The sequence below is a fragment of the Malaclemys terrapin genome, chromosome 17 (assembly GCF_027887155.1).
Source record: "Malaclemys terrapin pileata isolate rMalTer1 chromosome 17, rMalTer1.hap1, whole genome shotgun sequence".
Classification (NCBI taxonomy): Eukaryota; Metazoa; Chordata; order Testudines; family Emydidae; genus Malaclemys; species Malaclemys terrapin.
Window position 1 is genome coordinate 23,207,587 of NC_071521.1, and position 23,400 is coordinate 23,230,986.

Genomic DNA, 23,400 nt, shown 5'->3' on the forward strand with positions numbered 1-23,400 from the left:
GGTCGGGGCAGTCAGGGGACAGGTAGGGTTCTAGGGGGGCAGTTAGGGTGGGGGGTTCTCAGGAGGGGGCAGTCAGGGGACAGGAAGCAGGGTGGCTTAGATAGGGGGTGGGGTCCCAGGAGGGGGCAGTCAGGGGACAAGGAGCGGGGGGGTTGGGGGTTTTGAGGGGGGCAGTCAGGGGGTGGGAAGTGGGAGGGAGTGGATGGGGGTGGGGCAGGGCAAGGGCAGGGCTAGAGCGGGGCTCCTCCCCCCCAGTGTCCTCTTTTTTGCTTGTGGAAATATGGTAACCCTAGACTGGAACCACGGCGTGGGTGAGGAGTGGCTGACCCAAGGCCCAGGTGAGGTGCTGGCTGGAGACAGAGGGACACAGACAACATTCGTTTGTGTAGTTAATTCTGGTGGATGCTAGGCGCTGGGCAGAGGACATCACACAGCACCCTGGTGGCAAAAGCTATGAACCACGACCAGCCAGGCGCCCCTAGGCCCAGTGACCTGGAAGTGGAGGGCCCTGTGTCCCAGTGCCCGTTACAAAGCCGCACTCTGGCAGTGCACTGACTGGGTACCCATGTGGCTCAGGGATTAGGTAACTCAGGGGAAATCAGAGCAGTGCACTGCGATTCTTGTCATTTCTTTTCCAAAAGGATCTTTAGTTTTCACCCAAACCATGCAGAGCGAGCACCAGTTAGCAAGGGCAGAAGCACCCCTAGCCATGGGGGCCCCAAACAGCTCACCTGGATCTGCACGGCAGCACTCGGCACAGGACTGCAGCTTGCAGGGGCACTTGAACCAACAGCCTTGTGTCCCTGATCCTGACACGAGTGAACGCAAGAGACACGACGCCGCTGCACATCGTGCGCTGCAGGGCTGCTATATGAAGCTTAAATCCCAGCCCAACATGGCATCTGCAGGATAGGAGTTTGTCTAGCCTCTCCCCTCAGTCCACGCTTCCCTGGCCCACACAGTGGACAGTGCTGAAAAGCTTCCTGTGGTCCCTGGAAAACCCCTCAGCTTTCAAAGCACTGCCTGACATGCCCCCACAAGCTGCTCCCGTCTACACTAGAGCTGAGAATGGAGACAAGGGTAAAACTCCTTCCAGGAAGGCTATTGATCTGAACACCCCAGCAGTAGAAACTGAGGGACTCCAGAGCGAAGGTGTGCATAAAAGGACCAGCCACCTCACATGTGGAAATGCACAACAAAAGTCCCCAGCCAAGCAGATTTCTGCCTGTAGCAGCTGCTGAAGGAAAACTGGCCCCTCAAACCACTTTCTCCATACAGAGCACTTTTAGCTCCTCTGGGACCATGCACTGCACCTTGCGAGACCCTTAGCATTGCACAGCTGAACCTAACCCATAAAGTCCCAAACTCCCGATCACACTATATGCGAGAGACCAGCATGCCCCATTCCCATTACAGCCCCATTGTCACCAATCACAGCAGGGTCGTTAGATATGCAGCACACAAGTGTCTCCCACCTGCATACAAACCTCTACCCCTGAGCATGAAATCGTAACACTCCTAAGACAAGAATAAAGGGCACCAGGGTGACAAAGCATCACATACTGCTAAAGAGAGGTGGGAACCCAGTTATAAATCAGGGGGTGGTTGGAGAGGCACATTTCCTAACCTCCACCCAGGAGCTGTAGCAGTGCTGGGCCTTCTCCAAACACCAGGGATGTGCAGCCACCAGCAATGGGATGTTCCAACTCCCCACCACACCAAAAAAAAAAAAAAACTGCTTGATCCAAACCCAGCTAATCTGACAACGCAGGTGAGCAAGGACCAAAGCTGCTGTTACTGTAACTTTCCAGACTTCCTCCTCCACACCGGGATTCTTACGCTCAACGGTGTGTGACGGGTCCTAGTGCAGGAGCCCCTCCACAAGCCAGCTGTTTGCACAAAGACCCCTGCAAACCACAACACAGGGGCCTCTGCACTCAGAGTGTGACAGCTTGTGACAATGCAACAATAATGTCACACAGCTGGGGGTTCACGCTGCACTTGCTGACCCCGTCTGAATCTGTCCAGCGATACCAGAGTGAAACTGGCCTCAGAGGGGCCCCAGCCCCTTTGTGCTCAGGGCTGATTGCTGACGTGCAGGTACCAGCAGAGGCCCGGATTTCCCCTGCGCTCTGCGATGGGAGGACTGGCTATTCTCGCCCAGCAAGGCAGAGAGGAAAGAATCGCTGCCCACCCGGCTCCTGGGCATGGGCGGCATGGAACGGGTGTGGGGTTTAAATCTGCCCTCCGGGGAGCTGCCCCAGGCCCGAGTCTGCAGGCCAGCCACCTGTCTGTGCCACCGCACAGCGGCAGCCCCAGGGAGGCGCCCCCAGCCTGGGCCCAGACCGACTGACCCCCAGGACTGAGCCCCACAAGCCCAGCCCGCCCCTGGCCTCGGCACTCACCGAAGGTCGTGAGATAGAAGGAAGAGTCCAGCGGGTCGGCCTGGCCGGCGCAGAGCGAGACTCTGCGGACGTCGCCGGGCTCCATGGCCGCCGGGCCCAGCCGGCCTGTGGTGGGAGAGCTGGGGGCGCTTGGCAGGAGCCTCCGCAGCCACTTAACACGGGCAGCGCGCGGCCTGCGCAGAGCCCAGCTTCCAACTGCCCGCCTGGTTTGAATAGCACAAAGGGCTCTGGCAGCCCATTGGCCAGGCCGCTTTGAATGGGGAGCTGCACCTGCCTGAACAAACAAGGCCCTGGCCACACACACACACACACAGACACTCTGATACACACAGAGAGAAACCGATACATGCACAGAGACACTGATGCACACACAGAGACACTGACACACACAGACACTGATACACAGAGAGACACTGACACACAGACACTCTGATACACAGAGAGAAACCAATACACACATAGAGACACTGATACACACACATAGAGACACTCTGATACACACACAGAGACACTGACACACACACACACACACACACTCTAATAAACACAGAGAGACACTGATACACATACACAGAGAGACACTGACACGCACACACACTGACACTGGTGATACATACTGATACACACAGAGACACACAAACACACATATAGATATTGACACTGATACACAGACACTGACACACACACACTGACACTGATACACACACAGAGACACACAGACACACTGATACACACACACTGATACACGCATACAGCTATTCTGATACACACAGAGAGACACTCTGATACACACATACTGATACACAGAGAGAGACACTGATAAACACAGACACTCTGATATACATACACACACACTGACACAAACTGATACACACACTGACTCTCTGATATACGCACACACACACTGATACATACACAGAAACTGACACTTTCATACACACACACACAAACTCTGATACACCTCCCCACACACAGACACTGATACACACTCACATACACAAATTCTCATACACACACTCACACATTGATATACATACACAGACACTGATACACAGATACACACACTGATCCCCTAATATACACAGAGAGAGACTAATACATACAATGACTTACACACACAAACTGACCCTCTAATATACACATACACAGACTCTCATATACTCACAAATCCTGGCACACACACACACACTGATACACACATTGACCCACTGGTATACATTATACACAGACACTCTGATAGGCACACACACTGACACACTAATATATAGACACAAATTCTCATACACACACACTAATACACACACACAGATACTTTCATACACATTGACACTGGTACACACACACACACTGATACACACACACATACTCTGATATATGCACTGACACGGATATATACATACATGACACTCTGAACATGCACTGACACTCTGATCTACACACAGATACTCTAATATGCACACAGATTGACACACTGACCCTTTGATATATACACATACTCTGAAACACATACACTGTATCAGAGGGGCAGCCCTGTTAGTCTGGATCTGTAAGAAGCGACGAAGAGTCCTGTGGCACCTTATAGACTAACAGACGTATTGGAGCATGAGCTTTCCTGGGTGAATATTTCCAGAGGCGGGTATAAATATGCAGGCAAGAATCAGTCTAGAGATAACGAGGTTAGTTCAATCAGGGAGGATGAGGCCGTCTGCTAGCAGTTGAGGTAGCCATCCTGCAGCAAAAAAACTTCAGGACCAGACTCCAAAGAGAAACTGCTGAGCTCCAGTTCATTTGCAAATTTGACACCATCAGATCAGGATTAAACACAGACTGTGAATGGCTATCCAACTACAGAAGCAGTTTCTCCTCCCTTGGTGTTCACACCTCAACTGCTAGCAGAGCACCTCACCCTCCCTGATTGAACTAACCTCTGGGCTGGGGCAGGGGGGTGCGGTGTGGAAGGGGGTGAGGGTTGTGGGCTCTGGGAGGAAGTTTGGGTGCAGGCTCTGGGCTGGGGCAGGGGGTTGGGGTGTGGAAGAGGGTGCGGGGGTTGGGCTCTGGGAGGGAATTTGGGTGCGGGCTCTGGGCTGGGTCAGGGGTGTGTGGTGTGGAAGGGGCTGAGGGGTGTGGGCTCTGGGCTGGGACAGGGGGGTGCAGTGTGGAAGGGGGTGCGGAGGTCGGACTCTGGGAGGAAGTTTGGGTGTGGTCTCTGGGCTGGGGCAGGGGTTGGGGTGTGGAAGGGGGTGAGGGGTCAGGCTCTAGGAGGAAGTTTGGCTCCAGGCTCTGGGCTGGGGCAGGGGGTTGGGGTGTGGAAGGGGGTGAGGGGTCAGGCTCTGGGAGGGAGTTTGGGTGTGGGCTCTGGGCTGGGGCAGGGGGGTGCACTGTGGAAGGGGGTGAGGGGGTCGGGCTCTGGGAGGGAGTTTGGGTGCGGGCTCTGGGCTGGGGCAGGGGGGTGCACTGTGGAAGGGGGTGAGGGGGTCGGGCTCTGGGAGGGAGTTTGGGTGCGGGCTCTGGGCTGGGGCAGGGGGTTGGGGTGTGGAAGGGGTTGTGGGGGTCGGGCTCTGGGAGGAAGTTTGGGTGTGGTCTCTGGGCTGGGGCAGGGGTTGGGGTGTGGAAGAGGGTGAGGGGTCAGGCTCTAGGAGGAAGTTTGGGTGCAGGCTCTGAGCTGGGGCAGGGGGGTGCAGTGTGGAAGGGGATGAGGGGGTTGGGCTCTAGTAGGAAGTTTGGGTGCAGGCTCTGGGCTGTGGCAGGGGGTTGGGGTGTGGAAGGGGGTGAGGGGTCAGGCTCTGGGAGGGAGTTTGGGTGCGGGCTCTGGGCTGGGGCAGGGGGTTGGGGTGTGGAAGGGGGTGAGGGGTCAGGCTCTGGGAGGGAGTTTGGGTGTGGGCTCTGGGCTGGGGCAAGGGGGTGCACTGTGGAAGGGGGTGAGGGGGTCGGGCTCTGGGAGGGAGTTTGGGTGCGGGCTCTGGGCTGGGGCAGGGGATTGGGGTGTGGAAGGGGTTGTGGGGGTCGGGCTCTGGGAGGGAATTTGGGTGCGGGCTCTGGGCTGGGGCAGGGGGGTGTGGTGTGGAAGGGAGTGAGGGGTGTGGGCTCTGGGAGGAAGTTGGGGTGCGGGCTCTGGGCTGGGGCGGGGTTGGAGTGTGGAAGAGGGTGCGGAGATCGGACTCTGGGAGGAAGTTTGGGTGTGGTCTCTGGGCTGGGGCAGGGGTTGGGGTGTGGAAGAGGGTGAGGGGTCAGGCTCTAGGAGGAAGTTTGGGTTCAGGCTCTGGGCTGGGGCAGGGGGTTGGGGTGTGGAAGGGGGTGCGGAGGTCAGGCTCTGGGATGAAGTTTGGGTGCAGGATCTGGGCTGGGGCAGGGGTTGGGGTGTGGAAGGGGGTGAGGGGTCAGGCTCTGGGAGGGAGTTTGGGTGTGGGCTCTGGGCTGGGGCAGGGGGGTGCAGTGTGGAAGGGGGTGAGAAGGTCGGGCTCTGGGAGGGAGTTTGGGTGCGGGCTCTGGGCTGGGGCAGGGGTTGGGGTGTGGAAGGGGGTGAGGGGTCAGGCTCTGGGAGGGAGTTTGGGTGCGGGCTCTGGGCTGGGACAGGGGGGTGCAGTGTGGAAAGGGGTGAGGGGGTCGGGCTCTGGGAGGGAGTTTGGGTGTGGGCTCTGGGCTGGGACAGGGGGGTGCAGTGTGGAAAGGGGTGAGGGGGTCGGGCTCTGGGAGGGAGTTTGGGTGCGGGCTCTGGGCTGGGGCAGGGGTTGGGGTGTGGAAGGGAGTGAGGGGTCGGGCTCTGGGAGGGAGTTTGGGTGTGGGCTCTGGGCTGGGACAGGGGGGTGCAGTGTGGAAAGGGGTGAGGGGGTCGGGCTCTGGGAGGGAGTTTGGGTGTGGGCTCTGGGCTGGGAAAGGGGGGTGCAGTGTGGAAAGGGGTGAGGGGGTCGGGCTCTGGGAGGGAGTTTGGGTGCGGGCTCTGGGCTGGGGCAGGGGTTGGGGTGTGGAAGGGGGTGAGGGGTCAGGCTCTGGGAGGGAGTTTGGGTGTGGGCTCTGGGCTGGGACAGGGGGGTGCAGTGTGGAAAGGGGTGAGGGGGTCGGGCTCTGGGAGGGAGTTTGGGTGTGGGCTCTGGGCTGGGACAGGGGGGTGCAGTGTGGAAAGGGGTGAGGGGGTCGGGCTCTGGGAGGGAGTTTGGGTGCGGGCTCTGGGCTGGGGCAGGGGTTGGGGTGTGGAAGGGGGTGAGGGGTCAGGCTCTGGGAGGGAGTTTGGGTGTGGGCTCTGGGCTGGGACAGGGGGGTGCAGTGTGGAAAGGGGTGTGGGGGTCGGGCTCTGGGAGGGAGTTTGGGTGCGGGCTCTGGGCTGGGGCAGGGGTGCGGGAGGGGTCAGGGGGGCAGCGCTTACCTCAGGTGGCGCGGCTTCCAAAGCGACCGGCAAACAGACCCCTCTGGCAGTGGCTCCTAGGCGGGGGGCAGGGGGTCTCTGCGCACCACTGCCTGCAGGCGCCACACCCACAGCTCCCATCGGCCGCAGTTCCTGGCCAATGGGAGTTGTAGAGTCAGTGCTCGGGGCGAGGACAATGTGCGGAGACACCCCCCCCCAGGGGCCGCAGGGACACGGCAGCCACTTCCAGGAGCGACGCGGCAGGGAAGGATGGAGGCAGCGTGGGCAGGGAGCTGTCTTAGCCCTGATGCACTGCTGCTGGCACGTCTCTGCGCACCCCTTGGTGGGAGGGGGGCAGCAGGTCTCCATGCGCTCCCAGGGGTGGGGGCAGCACGTGGAGCCACCTTCCCCCCACCAGGGGCACTCAGAGTTGTGCCAGCAGCCGGCCACTTCCAGGAGTGGCGTGGGGCCACTGGCCACAGAATGCAGGTAGCCTGCCTGAGCCCTGCTGCACCGCCAGCAGGTTGTCAGATGAGATTTGTCCTGCATTTGGGGGGCCCCCGTCATTGTTTGTTTCCTGATAAACCCGCCTCTGCTGGGAGGGGCTCAGACAATGGGGTTTGTTAGTGGTAAGGGAGCCCAGCCCTGGTTGCTGGCTGCTGTTACCCAGCCGGCAGAAGGGCTGTCCGGAGGGTGGCCTTTGCATTCTCTGCCCTGGGTGAGGAGGAGGGGAGCTGGCCGGCTGAGAGAGTGGCTATAATGTAAACCAGCCCATTGTAACAAGCACAGTCCTATGGAGCCCAGCCCAGCCCCTGCCCTCGGGCAGCGCTGCCTGCTGCCATTTCTCACTCCTGGCCGGGGTTTCCTGTTCTGTCAACGTCCAGGATACTGAACTCAGACCTCAGGGACAGGACCACTGACCACCGCTTCACCTGCGACAGCTGAGAACCACTTCCTGCCATAAGCCAGGCCAGGAGAAGGGAAAGGCAGAGATGCTTTTTAACCCTCGCTTCTCCTCTCATTTCCCTTGGTGGCTGTGTCTGCATGGGCGATTGTTCTCCCTGTTGTTACCAGAGGCAGCACTCCACCCTGGCTAGCATCAGGAGAGGCTGCAGTGTAGACGGGGCTCTGGCAACTTTGTACCGCATCCGCTGGCTCTGCCCAGAGCAGGGGTTAGAAGACATGATGGTCAAAACGCTTGTGTCCTGCGCCTGGTGTCAGGCTAACAGGGAGGCTTTGTCTCTCCCTAGTGGCTCATCCATATAGAGGGTTATGAGGCTGTGGCCTAGAGCAGGAAGCAAATGGCCCTGCAGGTGGAGCCTGTCTGGAGGGCCGGGAGGATTCAGGGTGTCACAGGCAGATCTGTGCACTCCAGCCAAGCTGTTATTCATGCACCCATTGTGCTAGGTCCTGTCTGAATGGGCTCTCCCCTGCCATCTAGTGATGAAGCAGGGAAAAGACCTCAGGAGCGTTCTATTTGCACAGACACAACAACTCTGCCTAGGTGATCAGTGAACGGATCCGCTTGCCAAAGCAGAGGCAACGAGTAACTGTTGATGGGTGGGGGGCACAATTTAAAGATTTTGATAGTATGCAGAACCCATTCCCTGCAAAAAAAATAAAATAAAAATATAAACCCTGGCAGAAATCCAGGCCTCGGTGCCAAAGTGATCAATTTTGGCTATTTTGGGTAAAGAAAGGCAACAGAGATGACTCCAGCAACTGGAGATCCAGATCTCTCTGTGCCACCATGTACAAATTTTATACTAGCTGCCTCGCGGCTGGGATCACAGACTGGTCAGTGAACGGAGGAGCTCCATCCAGAAAGGCTTCATGTCATGCGAAGGCTGTTACGAACACAACTTTGTCCTTCGAACTGCCATCCACACAGCCAGAAGGGCACTGAAGCAATATGCCATAGCATGGCTTGACCTGCCGAATGCTTTCAGATCCATTTCCCACCAGCACATTTTTGCCACGCTCCAAGAGTATAGGATGCCTGAAAACTTTCTACAACTAGTCCAGTAACTTTATGTAGGCTGCACCACCACCATCCACTCCATGGAAGGAGAGACTCCAAAAATTCCAATCCATAGCAGTGTGAAGCAAGGCAGTCCCCTCAGCCCCATTATTTTCAACCTAGCAATGGAACCACTCATTCGAGCGATCTCCAGTGGTCTAGACTGTTTGGACCTGTACAGCAACCGAATGAATATCCTGGCCTACGCAGACGATCTGGTCCTCATCACAGACAACCCTGAGAGTCTCCAACAAATGCTCAATGTCCCCAGCCAGGCTACTAACTGGGACTCCACTTCAGTGCTAGGAAATGCGCATCCCTGCATATTGATGGCAGTAGAAGGGACTTGGTCCAGGTGACACCATTCTAGATCCAGGGTGAAGCCATGATCTTCCTTGAGGACGGGCAAGCATACCAACATCTGGGCACACCCACGGTTTCCATGTCCAGCAGATATCTGAGGATTGATTGTGGAGATCCTATGGGATGTGGCCAAGATCGACTCCTCCCTACTGTCACCATGGCAGAAGATCAATGCCTTGAACACCTTCCTGATCCCCCGTATTTCATTTGTCCTGAGGGGATCTGCCATGGCGAAGGTACCTCTCGAGAAGATGGACAACACCATCAGGCAGCTAGTGAAGAAGTGGATGTTTCTTCCCCAGAGGGCCAGCAATGAACTTGGTGTACATCTCACACAGGCAGGGCGGCACCAACGTCCCTCGAATGGGTGATCTGTGCAACATTGCCATGATCTCTCGCGCCTTCTGACGTGCCCAGATGCCATGGTGAGGAACATGGCAGTGAGTGCTATGCATGATGTCATGAGGAAGCAAATCACCAGGACCTCTTCCAACCAAGATGTCGCCACCTACCTGAGCGGCTCCCTGGAAGGTGAAATTGGAAGAGAGGGGAGAGGCTTTGCTTTGGACTCATGCTCGCAATGCTACGTGATGACCGGAGAAGTGTATTGGCTGCCATTGGATGTGGTACGAGGACTGCCAGGAGCTGGGAGTCCTGGTGCCACAGGTGAAGAATACAGAGCACACAATCATCACTCCAAGAGCTAGAACCATGCTGGAGACAACCCTGAAGGATGCCATCCGTTGCCAGTACGTGGGAAACCTGAAACAGAAGCTGGACCAGGACAAGGCCTTCAAGGTGACATCCAAGTGGGACGCCAGCAATCACTTCCAGGGGCAGCTTCACCCAATTTGCCAACTGGTGGTTCATCCACAGGGCCCGTCTCAACTGCCTCCTGCTGAACGGAGATGTCTGTCACGGAAATCAGGACAAGCGATGCAGGAAGTGTGGCTATGCCATGAGTCCCTACCCCATGTCCTGTGCATCTGCAAGCCCCATTCCAGAGCTTGGCAGCTGCACCACAATGCCATCCAGGATCGCCTAGTCAGAGCCATCCTGCCACCTGTGGGGGAGGTGGCCGTGAACTCTGCCATCCCTGGAACGGACAGCCAACTGCGACCAGACATCGTCATCACTACTGAGGCACAGAAGAAGTGACAAAGAGTCCTGTGGCACCTTATAGACTAACAGAAATATTGGAGCATAAGCTTTCATGGGTGAATACCCACTTCATCAGACGCATGCTGCTTTGTCGCTTTTTACAGATCCAGACTAACACGGCTACCCCTCTGATACTTAGCACAGAAGAAGATCATCATGGTGGATGTCACAGTTCCTTTTGAGAACAGGACCCTGTCCATCCGTGACACCCAGGGGCGGCTCTATGTTTTTTGCCACCCCAAGCACAGCAGGCAGGCGGCTTTCAGCGACGCACCTGCAGGTGGTCCGCTGGTCACGCGGATTCAGCGGCATGCCTGCGGGAGGTCCGCCGGTGCCGCGCCATTGGCATCCCCACCGCCGAATTGTCGCCGAAGCCGCGGGACCGGCGGACCTCCCGCAGGCAGGCTGCTGCCTGACTGCCACCCTCACAGCGACCAGCAGGCCACCCCTCGCAGCTTGCCACCCCAGGCACACGCTTGCTGCGCTGGTGCCTGGAGCTGCCCCTGGTGACACCTGAACTCGAAAGCTGGAGAAATACACCCCTCGGGCTGACACTTTGAGAGCTAGGGGTTACCAGGTCCAAACTCACGCACTGATCGTTGGAGCCCTGGGCACATGGGATCCTACTAACAAGCGAGCGTTGCAGGAATGCGGAATCGGTCAGCACTACGCTCGGCTGATGTGGCAACTCATGGTATCAGATGTGAAGCTGGGCTGGCACCAAGGGAACCGGACCAGGCCCAGGCTGGGGCATGGCTGCTGCCTGCTGCCTATCGTTTTCTGCCTGGCAGGATTGTCCCACCCACCCCCATCGTCTGCCCCTGGGGTATGGCTGGGCAGGAGCTAGAACATTCTCTTCTCACCAGCCCCCCTGTTTAGTGAGGGCTGGGATCCCATGGGCTCCAGGACCGGGGCAGGACAAGCACACCCAGCCAGCTTGGGCAGTGAGCCAACGCCAGCCCAGAGGAGCATGGTGCACAGAGCAGCTCGAGAGCTCCCTCTACTGGGCACACGGGATACACACTGATCCCGCTGCATTTAAACATCAAAACAATCCTAAGGATTTTTTGGCAACTGACAGATCTGGAGCTGCTCCGGCCGAGCTGAGGAACGCTGTCTGTGGGGCTGGTGACTGAGCTGCTACCGTATGGACAGACTGATTTAGTTTAATAGGGGGCTGTTGGGAAGGGAATGAATGGCTCAAGATAAGTCACCTCTCAGCAAACGCTGAGCTCTCAAGGGCAATGCCAGAACTATTCATTTTCATGATGTTGCCTCCTCTCCAGCCAACCCACAACCCTGGTTTGCACCAGGACGGAAGATACCAGGGAACATGGAAAGAACAAGACAGCTCTGGCAGGAGGAAAAGGGACCTGTCTGCAGTGAGGGGGAACCAGGCTGAGAAGCAGGGCCCCTTTGAGGCTTTCTGACGAAGTCAGGCCTGCCTAGGTTGCCAGTGGGGGGTGGCAGGACTCTAGGCAAGGCACACAGCTGGAGACAGTTGTTTTAAAATCCATTTTCTTTAATGCTCTGTTCCTACTGCAAAGCAAGCCCTGCTCTGGGTCAGAAGGCTGCCAGGTCACGCTGCTCCACACAGGTCACAGACTTCCGCATGGAAGGCCACAGGACCTGAACTCAGCTGGATGTGGGGTAAGTGCAGTGGCTATACAGACAGCTGTCGCCCAGAGCCCATTCTAAGTGTGGTGGGCAAATCATGGCATTCCATCCCAGGAGAGGTAAAGGCACAAGGACCAGAGGTGAAAGTAAGCCGGTACGGTGTGGTAGGTACCGGGCAGGTACAGTGTGCCGGACCGGACCGGCTTCCCCAGGCTGGTGCTTTAAAGGGCCCGGGGCTCCCTGCAGCGGCCAGAGCCCCGGGCCCTTTAAATCGCCTCCGGAGCCCCACTGCCGCTACCCCGAGTCTCCAGCAGCTGGGCTCAGGCGGTGCTTTAAAGGGCCTGGGGCTCCTGCTGCTGTGGGGAGCCCCGGGCCCCTTAAAGCACCGCCCGAGCCCGGCTGCTGGAGCCCCCGGCTAGCGGCAGGCCCTTTAAATCACCCCTTAGCCCCAGGGCTCCCAGCTGCCTCTGCAGCTGGTAACTCCAGGGGTGATTTAAAGGCCCTGGGACTCCCAGCCACAGCCGGAGCCCCACCTCTTCTGGCTGAGGCCCCACCCCTTCCAGTTGAAGCCACGCCCCCACTCAGTACTCCGGCATACCACTAAGTCCTTTAAGTTACTTTCACCCCTCACAAGGGCTGACATCAAAGGGGGGCCCTCAGAGACAAAAGAGGGGCCAGAGGGGCCCAAAGTGTCACAGCGACCGGTCTCTGAACACTGGTTTGTTGCAGAAGCGGAGAAGTTTCCATCTCTTTATGGGGAGCCACTGCTCGGGATGTTAGTTGTTATACTCCTGTCTGCAAATACTGACACTTCCCAGGGTGCTCTGCAATGGCTGTACACGGGGGTGGGATTTGCTGATAACTGGGTTTAATCAAATAGATTTGTTGTCTCAAGTTTTAGGTGACAAAACTTTTGATTTTTACAATGTCAGGTGACAAGAGGCACCTGGGTCTCTAGGCAGCATGGTCCAGTGGACCAGGCAATGCACTGGATTCTGTCCCTGCCTCTGCCACAGCCGACTGGCTGTCCTTGGGCAAGTCATCTCTGCTCACGGTGCCTGTCCCAGCCGCCGGCTGTCCTGGCTAGTCAGCGGGAAGCTCTTTGGGATGGGACCTAGCACAGTGGGGCCTCAAGACACTTCTGGAATGTTGATAAGTCACCATCAAACCAACTTCCCTCAGAGGCCTGACCCCCATCTCCCTTGCATCGCTTCCGGGCATGTGCACCTCGCAGCCCCAGCCTCTCCTTGCTCAGGACATTGCACTGAATTTCGAGCTGGTGACATCACCATAGGTTGGAAATTTGGCTTAAGCTCCCCCAGAGCTGCCCACCCTGCTGCCCGCCTGCCGTGCCTAAGAACACAGTTCACTAGAGCCCTCTCCTAGCAGCGCCGGTTCTGTTCTGCCATTTGGTCCGAGAGCTGTAATTACTCCCAGTGCCTGTAAATCAGCTACGGAGCTCCCCACGAGAAGCCCAATCATTTCACCGTAGCTCTTTGGGAGTTGGGGACTGAACCACTAACTCCTCCGCCAGTCATGGGCCAATCTCTACCCTTTGGGGTAGCCCCACAGCTGCCCCACTGATTTTGGGGGCATTCCCCAGTAGATTTCTCTGCATGTACTACCATCACAGGGGCAGATTAGGGTTTTGTGGGGCTCCTGGGCCAGAGTAAGTGGGGGCCCTTCCCCACCCCTTCCGCCTGCAGTCCGTCCCCCCCATCCACTCCCTCCCCCAGAGCTCCTGCCAGGGAAATGGAGTCAGGACATGGGGGCTTGCCCCAGTCTGCCCACCCACCCGGCGCTCCTTCCAGGGAGGGGGGTTGGAGCGTGGGGGTGCCCATTTTTCCAGGGGGTCCCAATTGTCCAGGGCGCCTGGGTACAGGCCCCATTGGCCCAGTGGCTAATCTGCCACTGGTCACACACTGCTGCAGGAGACATGGAAAGGGTGTCCCAGAGAGACAGAGCTGAGTCAGGCTGATCCACTGCACATCTGGGAGCCTTTAATCACATCGATTAATGCTTGGTCCAGTCCTGGGGCTCCCACTGTGCTTACCCCACATGGCAGGCACAGACTCATCGGGGACTGGGACGGCCAGCTCAGGGGCTCCTCAGCGTGACCCTGGCACCGGCTCGGATCCAGCCCAGCTTGGTAGAGGGTGAAAGCTGACAGTCTGCTCTGTGCCCATCTCTCAGGAACACCATCCCATATGGCAATCCTCGCGGGCAACAGCCAAACAGGCCTGGAGCAGGGACTCCCTCCCAGCCCTAGAAGATGGGGAAGAAAGGCACTGCCCTGCCGGGGGGCTTGCCCCAGCCAGGCTGTCACTGCTCCGTGGGTATGGAGAGGAGCAGCCCACCCCTTGTCGTGTCTGTACCACTGGGAGTTACAAATCCACGGGACTGGGCCGGGGCAGCCTCCCCTGGGCAAAACAGGCTCATTTCCTCCATCTCTGTGCAGCCGGCACGGGGTGCCCTGGCACAAGCGTTCTTACTGCTGGGGAGTGCCTAGTCCCTCTGGGGGCCAGCAGAGTCCCACAGGAGAGCAAAGCCACCGGCCTGGACAGTAGCCAGCTCTGGGGGAGGGAATGATTTCACAGCACCTTGTAGAGGAGGCGACGCCGGGGTTCCGCCTGCCCAATCCGCTGCCCGGTCCTGCGACGCCAGGCCTGATCTCGCAGGCTGCACGGGCGCTATTGTCAGCTGGTGGTTGCTGCGTGCTCCCCTGGCACTGCACCACCCTGCTGGGCTCATGCTGCTCAATGATCTCCCCTTCCCCCCCAGCCACACAGCACCTGGCCACAGCCACCCAGGGCAGCCCCTGCTGCGCTGGGCAGGGACCTCCCACAGCCACCTACCCTTTCCTTTCACTGTGGAATGGCCGATCTTCCTCCGCCTGTTCACATGTGCCCCTCTCTGCTTCCGCGGCAAGGCTGGGACTACAGCAACCTTCACCTCAGGGGACAATGCACGCGCCAGCTCCATGCTCCGGAAAGTCCAGTCCCTCCCTGCCCAAGAGAACACAGAACAGCTCACTCAGCACCCGGCACAGACAGAGCGTGCCAGGCTGTGCAGCACCCTCCTCCTCTCCTTCTCCAGGTACAATCATCCCCCGCCCAGCCCTGCCCTGCCCCAGACACCCGCCAGGGCCCTCACACGCTGTGACGGAGCAGAGACATTCCCCCTCTGGATGCATCATGGATTTGGCAATCTCCACTAAACCCTCAGCCCAGGAGCTGGGAAGGAGATCGCTCTGCGAGCACGCCCCTGACCTGTAACTGAGAGCAGCAAGCAGCAGCAGCTCCCTGAACCATGGCAAGGGGCCAACCTGTGAGCTCACCCTTGGTTTAGACGCAGATTTGCCACAAAGCGAAGGAATCGTTTCCCACTGGTCCACCTTGGGACACAGAGCTCATGTACAAACCCAACCTAGCCCCAGTCGACACCAGAATAGAAAGCGAAGCCCTACATGGGCTTGTCTGTTCCCAGCACTGCAGAGTCAGCAGGCGTCAGTGGGAGCAGACACAAGCCAACTCAGAGCACGCGTGAAAGTCCCACCCTAAGACTGTTAGTGCAGCTGTTAGTGATGTCACAGTCCACCCTGCTGTGTACCCAGGGCAGCATGTGCTTAGCCAGCACATAAGCACTGCTCTGGAGAGGGCACTGCATTGTCCAATGTCCTTCTAATAGCACAGAAAGAATTTCAGGGGCAGTTCAGAGTCCTTGGTTGCTGGTCAAATAACTTTTTCTTGTCTAATCCTTTGTGAGCAGTGAAGCACGGCTACGGTGACCAGACAGCAACTGTGAAAAATCGGGACGGGGGTGGGAGGTAATAAGAGCCTATATAAGAAAAAGACCCAAAAATCGGGACTGTCCCTATAAAATCGGGACATCTGGTCACCCTAAGCACGGCTGTGGGTGCGACAGCCAGCTAGCCTTGTTAAAATCCCTTTGTGTTGTGGATGTCTACAGGCCCACACAGACCTTGTATAAATAAGAGTGAAGTTCTGGAGCACAGGTTTATTTTCACATAACCTGCTTCCCAGTCACCACAATACTGCACTTGGGTTGGTTATAAACCACTGAGAACAGAAATCCAATTACTAGGGGGGAAATGGGTCCTTAATGGGATTTGGGCCCTTTCTAAATATCTCTTTTTGCCTGCCCACCCCAAACACATACACTAAACAAATATACAGAAGCAACGGTATTGTCTGAACACACCCTCCACCCAATTCTTCCACAAGATCATAACCAGCCACACCTCAGTTCTGTACGTCACAGGGGAGAAGCAGCAAAGAATTAAGATCCAGACACTTCTGACTGACACTTGTTTCATGTACCGTAAGGTCTTCTCTTTCAGGCATGCTGCAGGGAAACAGGGTGTGGGCAGTCATGCCTAATAGTTACAGCCAGCCGCCTGGAACAGGAGCGGGGTCAGAGCTGGAGTCGGCATTAGGAGTCAAAGCCGGGCAGTGTCGGGGTTGGGTGTAGGAGCAGGAACTGGGAACAGACGGGGCTCTGGGCTAAGGAGGCCAGGAACAGGCTGAAGGCAAGTAGGCAGGGGCCATAGTAACAAACAGCCAGGGAATCACCTTGTTCCTGTGCCTCTTTCCGGTGTAATGAGTCCATCCCCGCCTGTCGGTGGGGCTGGACGTCTCCCCCATCGGGAGCTTTGTGGGAAGGGCTGTTCGCAAATTAGAGCTTCGCTAGCCCCCTTTTTCAATGAGTCAGGTGAGCTGCCTCCAGGTGAACTTTTAGGTCATCTTGGGTTTGACATCTCTGTTGTATCCAGTCCAGGGCTGCTGGGTTGTGGGAAGTTGCATGTAGCTTCAGGTATAGCTAAGGGTGGAGCCCATAGTTTGAGGGGGGGAAGGGTTTTGCCCCATAGAAGCATGCTCCGCATTATTGTATGTGAACTCTGCCTGAGGTAGCAACAAGGACCAGTCATTCTGGGGGAGGTGGTTTATATAGCATCGAAGATACTGCTCCAGGATCTGGTTAGTTTTCTCCACTTGACCACTTGTCTGATGATGGTAGGCAGAGGAGAGACAAGAGCAGATGCCCAAAATCTGAAGAGCTTCTTGCCAACAGCAGGAGGTAAATTGCACACCGTGGTCAGAGACAATGTGCTTCAGGAGGCCATGGAGGTGGATGACTTGGTCCACCAGAGTTCTTTGTCCAAAATGTTGCTATTTTTCTCCATAGGTGTGACTTTCATGGAATAAAAGGTGCACGGATGTGGCAACTGTTGAGGACCGTACCTTTGGGAAAGTACTGCTCCAAGTCACCAAGTTGGAAGCATTCGCTTTGATGGTGAAGGCCTGCATGGTGTTGGGGTGGACCAATATCAGAGCAATGGTAGATGCAAATTTTACTTGCTCAAAGGCCTTCTGGGCCTCAGGAGACCAGAGGAACCTGGTGTTTTTCCAGAGCAGGTCAGCGAGGGGGCGATACACTTTGAGAACTTTAGAATGAATCACTGGTAGAAGTTCACGAATCCTAGGAAACACCGTAGTTTGCAAACATGCTGTGGCGTTGCCCACTCGAGGACTGCCTTTACCTTGCGCAGATCCATTTTGATACTAGAAGGATATAGGATGAACCCAGAAATTCTACGGAGGACTGCTCAAAGGTGCATATTTTACTCCTGGGGGAAATCTGCACCACTGTGCAATGCAGAGTTTTGCAGAAATTAATGTGGGGTGCACAGAATTCCCCCTCCCCCCCAGAAATAGGCTGCAGAGATGTTGGCGACCACTAGGGGCCGCTGGACCTGGCAGAGCCCAGCTTGTAAATAGAAGACAAAGCTGGGAGGAGCGGGGGGAGCTGGAGGGTTCCCAGCACACTCTGGAGGAAGAAGGTGGTGCACAGGAAACTCCATGCAACCCTGGGATCCAGCATCAGGCTGTTTCTCCCTCTGGATCCCTGGGCTCTGGGGGGTAGGGTCTGTGAGTGCCTGGCCTCGGGTGGGGAGCTTGCAGCTGGGCTCTGGGAGGTAGAGGGTGTGAGTGTCTGGGCGAGGGGGGGATGTGGCTGGCCTCGGGGGAGGAGGGGGGGTGTCTGGGCCAGGGGGCCCCATGGCTGGGCTCTGTGGGGGAGGGGGCAGAGAAACAGGAACTAGGTTGTCATAGGGATTTCTTTAACTCTCTACTCCTGGGGGGATTTTTGTGTGTGCTAAGGTTGCCTGATGGTTCCCATCATAAAAGCTTTTTTTTTTTTTTTTTTTGTCTGGCTCAGGTTGAACTTTTTGGGCAAGTTTCAGCTAAAACAGTTCAGCTGTTCCCAAGAAGAAGTTTAGTGGAAAATTCATTGTTTGCCAATATTGGAACAAATCTGATTACTCCTGGGGTAAAATCTGATTACTCCTGCACCAAAAAATTAAAAATTCTGCGCACAATATTTTAAAATTCTGCAAAATTCTGCAAATTTTATTTGTCAAAATAACACTATATAATCAGGCCATTTTCAATTATTTTGATAATTTATTTCAAAATACCTGTCAGCAAGTATGTCCGTAACAATACAGACACACACACAAATTCCCCCAGGAGTAGAGAGCTAAAGAAACACTTACGACAGCCCAGTTCCTGCTTCTCTGCCCCCTCCCTCCCAGAGCCCAGCCAGGGGGGCACTCCCCCCAGAGGCCAGCTGTGGGCCCCCTCCCCCGGTCCAGACACTCACACCCCCTTCCCCCCGCCCCCAGAGCCCAGCTGCACCTAGTGTAACCAGACAGCAAGTTTGAAAAATCGGGACAGGGGATGGGGGGTAATAGGCGCCCATATAAAAAAAACCCCCAAATATCAGGACTGTCCCTATAAAATCAGGACATCTGGTCACCCTAGCTGTGCCCCCTCCCCCAGCCCAGACACTCACACCCTCTACCCCCCAGAGCCCAGGGATCCAGAGGGAGAAACACCCTGATGCTGGGTCCCAGGTTACATGGATTTTCCTGTGTCACTGCCTGCTTCCTTCAGGGCATGCTGGGAACTGCAGCTGCTGGGAACCCTCCAGTTCCCTCCCTCTCCCCCCAGCCTTGTCTTCTATTTGCCAGCTGGGCTCTGTCGGGTCCAGTGGCCCCTAGTGGTGACCAACATCTCTGCAGCCTATTTCTATGGGCGGGGAAGGAAATTCTGTGCACCCAACCTTAATTTCTGCAAAATTCTGCATTGCGTATTGGCACAGAATTCCCCCCAGAGTAAAATCTTACAGACAAGTTGAGAAGCTCTAGCACCTCCTTGCTTTTGGACAGGGGCTTGCAATTTGTCAGGGGGGTTGCCCTAAAATTGCAGTTTTCACATGCTCAGTAGAAACTTGCTAGAATTTGGCAGCTAAATTCTCTGAAAATTCTCTCTGCACCGAGCATGCTCCAGCCCCTCACAACTCCTACACGTGACTGGTCTGCACGTGCACCATCCCCACAGAGGAAGTGAGCGTGCAAAGCCCAGAGTTGCAGGGGATGAGCAGGACTTTGCCTGACAGGGACCATGGTGGGTCTGGCAGCGGAACGGAGCCTGTGTCTCCAGTGCTCTCAGTGGAGGGGAAGGATGAAGCTGCCAAACTCCAATACAGAGGGTGAGAAATGACAGGGGAGGGGGAGAGCTGCAAGGCAGCGGGAGGGCAGGAGAGACTGGGGGGAAGGGGTTAGGATCTGGGAGGGGGCAAGGGGCAGGAGCAGAGGGGGCAGAACAGAAGGCAGGCAGGACTGGAACAAGGAAGGGGGAGGGGCAGGAGAAGGCTGTATCATAATGCACACGCAGCAGGGGGCAGAGATATGGCTGCTGTAAATCTAGCATTTCCTATCTTTGGACTGCTTGACTTTGTCCCCTAAAGAGCGTCCTGTGACTCTTGTGCTGAGGTGTAACGTACAGCTCCAGAACACTGCTGGAACGCCCAGCAGCACCTGCCAGACTCACCCGATGGCCCGGGGTGTATGCAACACAGCCCTAGGTGTTGCTTGGCAGAGCTCTACCTGGGAAGCCTTCGGTTTTCCTCGATTCTAAGGCCAGAAGAGACCATTGTGATCAGCTAGTCTGAATTCCTGTGTAACGCAGGCCAGAGACCTGCCCCAAAATAATCCCTGGAGCAGAGCTTTTAGAAAAACACCCAGTCTTAATTTCAAAACGGTCAGTGATGGAGAATCCACCACGACCCTTGGTAAATTGATCCGGTGGTTAATTACCTTCCCTGTTAAAAATGTACATCTTATTTCCAGTCCGAATTTGTATAGCTGCAACTTCCAGCCATTGGATCACGTTAGACCTTTGTCTGCTAGATTGAAGAGCCCGTTTTCAAATATTTGTTCCCAGTGTGGGTACCTATAGACTGTGCTCAAGTCACCCTTTGACCTTCTCTTTGCTAAGCTCCTTGGGGGCTCCTTGAGTCTGTCACTAGAAGGCAGGTTTTCTAATCCTTTTATCATTCTTGTGGCTCTTCTCTGAACCCTCCAATTTATCACCATCCTTGAATTGTGGACACCAGAACTGGACACTATATTCCAGCAGCAGTCACACCAGTGCCAAATCCAGAGGTAAAATGACCTCTCTGCTCCTACTTAAGTGTCCCCTCTTTATGCATCCAAGGATCGCATTTTGACCACAGTGTCACACTGGGAACTCATGTTCAGCTGATTATTCCACCACAAACCCCAAATCTTTTTCAGAGTCCCTGCATAATGCCCCCATCCTGTCAGTATGGCCGACACTCCTTCTTCCTGGATGGATACATTTAGCCGAATGAAAACACGTAGTGTTTGTTTGTGCCCAGCTCATCACATGATCCAGATTGCTCTGTATCCGTGACCGGTTCTCTTCATTTTTACCACTCCGCCAGCCTTTGTGTCATCTGCAAATTTCACCAGTGGTGACTTTATGTTTTTGTGTATGTCATCGATAAAAATGTTAAGTAGCATAGGGTCAAGAACTGATCCCCACAGGACCCCACTAGAAACACCCGCCCCATGGCAGTTCCCTCATTACAATGGCATTGTGAGATCTATCAGTTAGCCAGATGGCAATGCCCAGGTGGAGGTTTGGGCACCAGTTAAGTGAGACCTGGGAGGCTGGGGGGATGCTTCTCAGTTCCTGTGGCAGCAGCCCGCCTGACACACACGTGGCTCAGTCAAACCCCAGGAGGTGCTGTTGTTACTCCCAGGCTCAGACTGGGGCCTCAAGCAGACAAAGTTCGAACAAGTCGACATCTCTGCAAGGGGACCAAGAGCAGCCCCTCGGATCCGATGGTCATGTGCTCTGTTCCATGTCAGGTGTAAAGGCACAGTCCTCACCCCCTGCAGTCATTACACAGCTACTTACGTGGCCCCCAGCTCTGCAGTCTCTCAGCACCTCACAATCCTTAATGTTTGCCCTCTCCGCACTCCAGGGTCACACAAGGAGTCTGTGGCAGATCAGGGACTTGCACGTGTGTGCTGTTGGGCAGGTTAACCACGCCAGGGCTCAGTTCCCCAGCAGGGCAATGAGGAGAACAGCAGAGTTCATTAAAGACTGTCAGGTGCTCAGATCCCAGTGAGGGGGGCCTCACCCAGGAAGCACTTCAGGTCCCCAGGGGGAAGGCGTCACTGCGAGGCCAGGCGCCTGTATCCCTCAGAGCAGCATTTCTCCATAGGGCCCACGGAGAGCGCTCAGAGATGCGAGGCATTGGCAGGGGTATTACAGCATAAAGCAAAGGCCGTCTGGTTCTGCCCCCCACCCCTGCAGTTGCTCAGCACACCCACGAACTATCCTGGGTGTCACCATGGGGGAGGGAAGGGTGCACAGGCTGGGACTTGGAATAAGGAGTTGCCCACCTGAGGCGCAGGGCCCTCGATCCGTGTTACGAACCCCGGGGGTGTCACGCGTGCCCCTCACTCTGCACTGATTGCAGCAGGGTGTCCGGGGACGCCTACTGCCCCACTCTTCACTGAGGCTGAAAGCTACTGAGCCCTGGGTCCATCCCGGGCAGGCCAGGCTCGGCCGACCAGCCTCTGTGTCCTAGAGGCTTCGAAAGGGGAACAAGGGCAGCCTGTGCTCGGGAGACACGGGAGCACTAGATGCTGGGACCACCGGGAGGGTTTGCCTGAGAGACTCCTAGGCAGAAAGAAGCCGCTGTCTCCAAACGCCATCCAGAGCACAGACACCGGGGACGCCTCCTGCTCTGAGCCACAGGGCTCCAGCTGAGTCCAGCCACACCTGTGTCTTCAGCAAGGCAGACAGCTCCCGGCAAAGCCGGGCATCTGGGCTCTGACCAGAGCCTGCACTCGGGTAGCCAGACAGACCCACCCACATCAATGGCTGCAGGCCCAGGTTGGCCCGTACTTTTTCCTAAGTCCCTCTGAGGAAGAAACATCCTGCAAGATACTGTGGGGACAGTAAAGCAATGTGTGTGTGTGTGTGCACGTGCTTGTGAGTGCGCGTGCGTGCCTCTGTGTGTGTGTGTGTGTGTGTGCGTGCATCTGTGTGTGCACATCTGTGTGCGCGTGTGTGTGTGTGCGTGCATCTCTGTGTGCACATCTGTGTGCGCATGTGCCTGTGTGTGCGCGTGCACCTGTGTGTACATCTGTTTGTGTGCCCGTGTGTGTGCCTGTTCCTGTGTTTGCGTCTGTGTGTGTCCAGCACCTAGTGCGGTGGGACCCAGATTCGCACTGGAGCCTGGAGGCCCTGCAAAAAGACGTGCCCCCTCGTTCAGCCCTAGTCAGGCGCGCAGGCCGAGAGGCAACTCCACAGCAGTTGCTTGGAAGGGACATTTGCCTGGTAGCAAACTGACCTTTCCCCAGGAGTGAGTTTGATCCCGTTGGGAGCAGGCGCTGGCTCCATCTCAGCCCAGCTGCATTTTCACACGCTAGCCCTAGAAACGGGGGGTTTGGCTCCAAATCTGGGAAACCAGCAGCCCAATAGCAGCAGGGTGGACGCCAAGTCACCAAGCAAGGGAAAGCATGAGAGACGCTGAGCCCAACGGCTGGCTATTGTCCTGCTGCTATAAATCACAGCCTCTGGGGTGGGCGAGGAGACACATACAGACACTGACCCATTATTCTGCACCGGCCCCTGAACAAAGAGCTCGGCTTTGTTTGGACTGGCCTCCCTCCTGCTTCACTCAGCTGCAGCGAGCGGATGGAGCTGCTGGAGGTATTGACGGACGCAAGCACCTGCAGAACCTGCCCGTGACACTTCCCGGGCTCAGCAAGACGCTGGGTCCAGGTTTAAAAGGGGCCTCCAGTGTGAGTGGTTAGTTTCCTCTTCATCCCCTCCCAGGGACACAAAGGAAGGGGCCGAAATCCCCAAGCTGGGCACAAGGACTAGGACATACGTCCCTCAGAACAACAGCGTAAGAGCAATTCACGCACGAGGCCAGGCTCCCAATCCATTGGAGTCATTTTCCTATTCGCCAAGAGCAATGCTGATCTGTCCCGTACCCAGAGCCGAGCTGCTCAACCCAGACATGATGCTGGAAACCAGAAGCCAGCTCCGCTACCTGCCCAGTGAATGGGCGAGAGACAGCAGGCC

General features: G+C 56.3%; 1 protein-coding gene across 3 annotated transcripts in view; it reads right to left on the reverse strand.

Annotated features, from left to right (window-relative positions):
- The window catches only part of RGS3 (regulator of G protein signaling 3), a 220,711-nt gene that overhangs the window by 177,557 nt on the left and 19,754 nt on the right, over nucleotides 1-23,400 (reverse strand). The window contains exons 1-2 of one of the 3 annotated variants that reach the window (XM_054007249.1): nucleotides 15,059-15,106; nucleotides 14,761-14,910 (exon numbers count right to left, since the gene is read on the reverse strand). The exons of 1 other annotated variant lie outside the window; for it this stretch is intronic. In XM_054007249.1, the coding sequence (XP_053863224.1) occupies nucleotides 14,761-14,910; nucleotides 15,059-15,101 (193 nt within the window). In that variant the 5' untranslated portion in view covers nucleotides 15,102-15,106. Of the gene's footprint in view, nucleotides 1-14,760; nucleotides 14,911-15,058; nucleotides 15,107-23,400 lie in introns of those variants that run through there. One more of the 3 variants, XM_054007250.1, reaches the window with a different exon arrangement.